Below are 8,041 nucleotides of genomic sequence, written 5' to 3'. Positions count from 1 at the left end.
TGTTTGGAAACCAACTTAAGCAAAGCGTCGTTTAGTTTGATTTTAATAGGTTCAGATTAAAGTAAAAGGCTTCATGTTTTACAATTTTTTTTACTACGGCTTCATGCGCTCGCACGCCTAGATACCCGCACCTGCCCGCACCCGCACGATCGTAGATCACATGATGACTACAAGTCGACGCCGGTCGCCCGTAGCATTGCCCGTAGTCACTGCCCTAGCTGCTCATTGGAGGCGCTCGCACCGCACACGTGTTTCTCGCGGCGAACTTGGAGGAGCGACTTGAGCTCGCGGCCACATCTTTGCGGTCGATCAGAAATGTCGTGGTTATTTGGGATCAAGAGGGACCAACCTGGCGGCGGGGAAATGCCGGACCTTTCGAGCCTCGGCGTAACTGTTCCGAGCAGCGGCGCAGCCGCAGCTGGTGGTGGCGAAGGCGGCGGTGACGATGGAAAGAAATCGTCGAGGATGGAGGGTTACCACTTTGACTCGAGCGCTCTTGAAAGAGCGGCCAAAGCGGCGCGCGACCTAGAAGCATCGCGTGAGTACTCGGGTGTGCGCCCGAACAAAATAAAACTAGAGTATGCTGTCTTCTCGGCTCTAACTTGTCGCTCGTAAGCAGTATATGTTCTCTCCAGTCTTGCATCATACGAGTTCATCCGAAAAGTGTCCGGAATCGTCTGGCTGCTAGACCGGCGAATCATCGATCTGGCAATAGTGTGCTCGTTAAGCCCGGAATATCACTTAATAGTTCATAGGGATCGAATACCGGAAGAGAAAGTTGGCATCCGCCTATAAGTACCACGAAGCAAACAGATGATTTACGTTCCAGAAATAGACGTATAATCTTAGTGGTTCCGCGTGATGCCCGGGATGACCAGGTTTAATCAAAATCTCGAAGAAACATCTGATCCTAACGAAGAAACTTTGCCAACAACTAGCCCATAGCAGGCTGCTACGAAATGAAGCCCAAGGTTACTGGCTTCACCCTTCATTGGCTTGCTTAGCGCTATCATTGAATCCTTGCAGTTTGGTGAAATTGTATTTGTAACATTTGCCAGTGTTTACTGAAACGGAGAAACCACCTCACACACCTGTTGTTTTATTCATACAAAGTACTTAATTCTCACTTGCCATTCCTGTTTCGACTTCACAAGGCCATGCAAAGGAGGCACTGGAGCTGTCAAAGATGCAGGAGAAAACGCTTCAACTTGAGCATCAAACTAAGATTAAGGAGTTTGAAGCTCACATTGAGCATTCCAAGCTGGACGCCCACAGAGTGCAGCAGGAAGAGCGGAGAAAGACATTGGCAGAGGAAACGAAACAGCATCAGCAGGTTAGTGACAAAGTTGAGTCTGTTCAATTCACGTTTAGTTTACCGCACCATGTGAACCAGTTCATTGTGCATAGAACACCCCTCGGTTCTCCAATATATAAGTTTGCTGCTGCACTTTCGACCATCACTTTCAGTGTGGTGTTGACAAGGTGGTGCTATGTGACGAGTGGTGCTATGTGGCGTCCCTCAGTGAGGTGGTGCAGTTGAGGCACATGACATCATGCAGAGAACACTTGCCAGGATGATGTATGCTGACACAGCAGCCACTTATGTTGAAATGCCCCCTAGCCTCTTCGACATGTTTAAACACAGTCAGAATAATCTCCGACAATTTGAAATTTGTTGTAGGCTCAACTATACTGATGTGTTTCCATGCTCATGTTAAATTTGTTAGATTTATCCGTGCTGTCAAACCGAATAACCGTCGTTCATGGTGCAACACTGTGGAAGTGTTCTAGAAATACACTTAACGCACAAGCAGCTTGTGCTCAACCAAAAAGGCTGCTGCACAAGCCAGGCCACTGAGTGATTTGACCAAGCAGGTGACACAGCCTGCATCTCAGTGCTCAATTTGCAAGCACACGCAATGTGCTGTTTTAGCACCCATGGCACCAAATATGTCCTGCACAGGTACTACCTGAACCTTTTTGCCACAGTTGCTGTGAACCATGCATGAATCGAACATAACTGTCGTGTAGGCATAAGGTGTAGGTGGATTAGCAGAACTTGTTCTTCGGCTACTTGGTTCATACTTAAAGCAATATCCAATAACGGGATGAATGCAAGAAAAGTGACAGGAGGAATCCTACACTCACAAGGTGTTTATTTCAGTAAGGAAGACAGCAATACAAGTACGCAAACAAAGAGTCGTGCCAACCTAATGGCAATCTGTTATCAATTTCATGTGCAACATTGATTTATCACTATAGAAATTCATCTTGGCAGAAAACAGTGTGATTGGCATGTCACTGATACAAGCAACGCGGCATTTCTTAATGTGGTGTACTTCAATTAGCTCATGCACACTCATGTTTTTGCTTCTACCCAATATCTATCCTGTACGTAGTCACGGTTCACAAATGCATGCATTACAGTAAGCATGTAAAAGAGCATCGCTGTTACGTCTAAGAGATGATTGGCATTCCTTTACGTGGTCATTTATACAATGACCAGCAGAAGACAGTAAGTCCGACGCATGAATATTGCCGTTTTCTGCAGATATGAATTTATTTAATGATAAATCGTAATATTGCATGTGGAATTGATGATAGACAGCCAGTAAGTTGGTGCTTGGACTTTTGTATGTGCATTTATATTGCTACCTTCCTTCCTGAAATAAACTACTCGTGAATGTAGCGTTTGTGCTGTCTCTTTTCAAAGCTCTTGTTAAACCTGATGTGCCATATATGTCCATTACTTATATTTAACATGACTTGAAGTTGGCCATTGCAAAACTCCTGTCAAACTGAAAAATTTTGATTGTTGAAACAATGATCTGAAAATATAGAATTTTTACAGTACATAGAATATCTACATTTTGAACTGTGGCAGCCACATGTGGGAGACTTATACACCTGTTCTCTGCAATTTCATTTAGTTCAACAACCATCATGTGCCTGCCACAGTTTAGTCTTGGACATGGTGGCATCCATCAAGCTTTTATTTGAAAAATTGTACAGCATGTGAAAAAAGAAGAAAAGATAATGACTTTAGCATATATCTACATTTATCTTGTGGTGCCATAAGATTTGTAGTGATCCCACACAAGCCCTGCTAAAGTGCAGGACACAGCACTAGTCCACTAAAAGTTTTGAGATTCGTTTGAATTCTTGTTGTTCTACTGTATGTCATTCTGAAAGCTTGCTTGTGGATGTGGCGGATGCTATCACTTTACACATTTGTCTGCTTTACTGGAGGCATTTCAGAGACCTTCGATAGTCATTTGGGGCTGGTACATTTAATTACTGTAATATATTTGTAGCCTAAGACGCTTCAGGGCTGCTTTACAGGTTAGGTCACACAAGATAACTGAATTTTCTTTTTATTCATCACATTTTCGGTCATAGTTCCTGGAAATAGAAGCATCAATTACCATGCTACATTAGGGGCACTGACAACGCTGAAGCACTAAAGCAGGCTAGTTTACTCGGCACTGTAGTTTTTGACAGCCCAATTTTGTGTCCTTGCAAGTAATGCTTGCATTCTCATTTACATGACATCTTTTCTGTAATATTTCAATTTTTCTGGCATGCATAGTGCTTTGGTGTTGCGGTAGAAAAATATTTCATTTTAACAGGTTGTCATGCTTTTTTTATATACAGCGGGCCGTATATCAAGACCAGCTCGCAAGGAGGCGCTATGACGACCAGCTGCTGCAGCAGGTATGATCTTAAAATGAATTACATTACGACTTGCCTGCACTCTTGTTCCTGAAAACGTAGCATACACAACCTTTCTCTAATCATTCTTAGCAACGAGCGAATGAGGAAAACCTAAAGCGGCAAGAGGAGTCAGTGGCAAAGCAAGAAGCCCTAAGGAGAGGTAAGCTCATTCGTTAGTGGTGCATGTTTTGCACTGCTGTAATAGAAATAATCTAAGATGATATCCTGGATTGAAGTTCATCATCACATGACTGCAAAGTTAGTGAGGTTATAAATAATTCTGCAAGCATTTGGCATTTTTTTCTCCCTCATGTATGGATATTTTTTAAAGGGATGCTAAACATAGAAATGATTTCACCTACATTAGTAAATCACGCTTCCACAATGCCGAGAAGGCCACTGTTACCGCGAGAAGAGCCTTGGTAAGCCCTAAAAGATGCAAAAAAGGAAATACAGCTGGCGATGCCGCCTTGACGTTCCCGCACCAGCTCCTTGTGATGCCATGGATTTTGATTATGTCTGCTAGGGTCTGGTTAAACGCTTATTGGTAAAAATGGACTGCATTGCATTGTAAAGGAGCCAAAGATTAAACATGACAAGCTTCAAGAACCTTTACTGAGCCGATGTGATGTAAATATGAAGAAATACTTTGAAAACTGTGACGTAACACTGAGGTTTTGGCCTGAAACTTGAGAAATGGAACTTTGACCTTTATTTTCTTTTTTAAAAATCAACCTAATATTGCGACATTATCTCAGATAGCGTTTTCAAAGAATACTGCAACCGTCTAAACTGGTTTAGTGTCTCTTTAATATTGAATGGGGATGATAAAAATGTTTTTATGAAGGGATGGCTTGAAGGCCTTTGATGTGAAATAGGAGGGAAGGGGAGGGAAGGATGTTTTTAGAGCCATCCTAGGAGCTGTGCGTCCATGGTGAAACCCTAAAGTGAGTCCAGAAGGACCCTATTGGAATCCGCTGATCCGGTCGCTAGCCTAATCCACTCCTTGTAGGACGACACTCGCACTGCCCTCAGGTGGCGGTGGTCCCGAGGCTGACCATGGCACTGGCGCTCCCAAAACAGATGGGCTGCAGATAGTTGCATTACCATGGCACAGTTGGGGCACCTGTGCGACTCCTGGAATGCTTCTTAGTCCATGGAGGCTGTTGAGGGGCCGGGTTCCTGCGACAGAAGGAAGCTGGGATACAGGAAAGGAGGGCGTCTCTCCCAGTGTGGTTGGTATCACCACCCCCACTCCAGAACGTCCGGTATGAGACCAAAGCTGGAACAGAGTCTATACAGCAGCACCTGCCCCTACCTGGAAAGACCCACAGGAGTGGGTTTGGGGGAACACTTGCAGTGTTCCCTCTTGCATAGGTTGGCTGCTCTCTGTTTGGGTTGTACGGTGGTCCTTTTGTTATGCTGGTGGTGGTGAGGGTTGCTGAAGAACCCTAGGAGACAACACGCTTGGAAAGAAGGGCACACACTGCCTTGTAGACTCTCTCATTTCCCTCAATGCCCTGGTGACCAGGGATCCAACGCAGTGTTGCAGTGACCCCTTAGACCTTTGCAAGCCTGAAGGCCTGCTTGACAAGACGCGCTTCTGATGAGGCTGTGTGATGAGACTTGGAGGCATGCAGTGCAGACTGGGATTCAGTGTATATATCAATGTGTTTTACCAGCATGCTGTTTGAGACTGTGTTGTTCTTGGCTTGGTGGCGTGTCTGCCAATCTTCGCGTGTGACACACAGCGAATGCTGCCCGATGGTGCGTATGTTGGGCGCCCATGTTTTTAGGCATTGGCATGGTGTCAACAACTGCAATGTCATTGTCGACAACTGCAATAGTGAAATTTCTGATGGCTGTTTTAGTAAAGTCGATGTGTCCTTTCCCATGTAGGCCAGTAGCCTCCTGCCCTATCTGGTGTGCTTCAGGCGTTCTTCTAGGCCTGCCTTCGATGCTTCTGTGGTTGCGCAGAAAGCGGGTGACTTCATGTACCGATGCAGCTCCTCGATACGTGTGTGTGTTTTGGGAGCCCTACAATGACATGGAGAGCTGCTTTGTGAAGTACCTCTAGTTGTGTCCAGTGCTGAGCAAGCATATCATAACAGCATGCACCATATAGTACTCAGAACGTCAGCAAAGCACAGGTTTTTGGCATATGGCAGTACCAGCACCACCCATGCAAAAGCAGATTCGTTTTATGAGGTGCACCCGCCCTGGTTGCTTAGTGCCCATGGTGTAGAGCTGCTAATCATGAGGTCACAAGGTTGAATCCCATCCACGGCGACTGCATTTCGATGGGAGCGAAATGCGAAAACACCCGTGTACTTAGATTTAGGTACATGTTAAAGAACCTCAATTAGTCAAAATTTCCAGAATCCCCAAAATCCTCGTAATCAGATTGTGGTTCTGGCACTAAAGTCCCTTAATTTAATTTATTTTTTGTTTTATGAGGCGCATAACCTTGTGCCACGTCCGACGAAGGTCAGTGAGCCATGCATCCACTGTGCCCGTGGGGTTATTAAGGCATCCCGAGAATGCTCACTGTTTTCTCTGCTCACTGCCGTGTTCTGAGAGTGAGTGTGAAGCCTGCTTCGTCCAGCACTGAGGCTCGGATCACCACATATGTTGCCTTCTCTGAAGATGGCCACATACCAATTTGTGGCAGCTTGTGGTCAAGAACATCAAGTAATATAAGTAAACGATAAAAATGTTGCCATACTCTTGCATTTAACACTAATCTTCTACATTCTGTTTTTCGCAATGTTTGCATGCCACTGTGTTGGCCATAAGCCACATTATTTTGGCACATGTGACAAGATTATTATTGGGAAGTTAGCTTCATGTTGGAAATTCTATTAAAGTGCTAACTTGGGCCAATAACACCGCAGTGTTGACCATTGTTTTACACGCTCCTTTTTTCAATGAGCAGCTTAATGCTGGCTTTTGGGCCAGTACCTATTGAAATAATTTATACTAGCGCCTGAAACCAGATATTTGTAGTTTTAAAGGACCACTGACATAAAATATTTAACTGAGAGTGTCTTTACTATTGTTTCCATAAAGCCATTGATGCCCTGTGCCATGTTTCAAAATCAGATGCTTTGGCTAAAGCATAATTGTTTTAATACATATTTTAAAGAGCTTGTTGCAAGTGAGCTTTAGAATGCTGTTTATTAGTGGCAATATACATGAACTTCCAAAACATTGTGACATCTTTTACAAATAATTGACATATGTGTTTTGATCATAATCGCTCGGACAACTGTGCTGCGAGATGCATGGGTGCCTGCCCTGGTGGCTGCACGACTGGAGTGCACGTTACGTCCTCGAGAACTGTTAGAATCAACTGAAACTGGTTGCTGCAAGTAAATGAAAATGTTGCATTTGGTGTTATTACTCTGTGCAAGATCAGAAGTATGGCTACTGTTAACAACCACTTATCAAAGCAGAAATGGAGAGGGGGCACCTAATGTGCTTGTGTCAGTGCCCTGTTCATCGTGAAGAACACATTGTACACATTAACAAAGCAATAATGTGTGCAGCCACGATAGAGCATGAAATGGAATTGCGGCACAAGAATGACATGAAGAAGCTGGAAGCTGAGCTACGGGCCAAGGCCAAGATCGACCGCGAGAACCAAGACCTCTACATCGAGCAGATCAAGGTGAAGGCTGCCGAAAACAGGGCCACGGTGCTCGAGTCAATCAAGTGAGCTTGGATGTCTTTTGTCATTCGCTTGTGGCGATTCGTGCTATATGGGTTGCAGTAGCGTGGCTGTGGTTGTATGCATATTAAATGAACACACCTTTACCACTGTGCAGTTGGAACACATATGGAAATATGTGCGCGTAGCATTGTACAATGCCTGTTACTATGAATCAACACCAAGTCACCTAATTCTTCATTCTTTTGTGTACATTGTAGTTATGCTCTCTCCTGATGGTCATTTCTATCCAATATGGTAGTATGAAGTTGCATATAATTTTCTGACCCAATAGTATTGAAAAATCAGTCGCTAGTTTTCTGTCATGTTCTTTGCAGGACAGCAGGTGCTGTGTTTGGTGAAGGATTTAAAGCGTTCATCTCTGACTGGGACAAGGTGTCAGCCACGGTAAGATTGTTATGAGGTTTAGGGTTCGGTTGAGAAATACAAATGTGATATGCATTTTTAGTTGGTTATTTACCTTATATATTGTGAATCTGACAAATTCGCACACTAGGCTCCCTCATTAAGTAAATTCGGAGGGATCTTGGAAACCTCTTTGTCTTACAAGGGTGCAACAGCTGCATCATTTTGATACAATTGCCAGAAGCATGAAAT

At 44.2% G+C, this 8,041-nt stretch overlaps 1 protein-coding gene across 1 annotated transcript in view; it reads left to right on the top strand.

Annotated features, from left to right (window-relative positions):
• The first annotated feature begins 177 nt into the window (after positions 1 to 177).
• bor (ATPase family AAA domain containing bor) overlaps positions 178 to 8,041 on the top strand; it is a 39,471-nt gene continuing 31,607 nt past the window's right edge. The window contains exons 1-6 of the mRNA XM_065435329.1: positions 178 to 538; positions 1,155 to 1,333; positions 3,655 to 3,714; positions 3,805 to 3,874; positions 7,263 to 7,428; positions 7,762 to 7,831. Of these exons, the coding sequence (XP_065291401.1) occupies positions 316 to 538; positions 1,155 to 1,333; positions 3,655 to 3,714; positions 3,805 to 3,874; positions 7,263 to 7,428; positions 7,762 to 7,831 (768 nt within the window). The 5' untranslated portion in view covers positions 178 to 315. The remainder of the gene's footprint in view (positions 539 to 1,154; positions 1,334 to 3,654; positions 3,715 to 3,804; positions 3,875 to 7,262; positions 7,429 to 7,761; positions 7,832 to 8,041) is intronic.

The sequence above is a fragment of the Dermacentor albipictus genome, chromosome 2 (assembly GCF_038994185.2).
Source record: "Dermacentor albipictus isolate Rhodes 1998 colony chromosome 2, USDA_Dalb.pri_finalv2, whole genome shotgun sequence".
In the NCBI taxonomy this organism is placed as follows: Eukaryota; Metazoa; Arthropoda; class Arachnida; order Ixodida; family Ixodidae; genus Dermacentor; species Dermacentor albipictus.
Note: the sequence above shows the minus strand (reverse complement) of the source record. Positions and strands in the feature narration are given on the sequence as shown.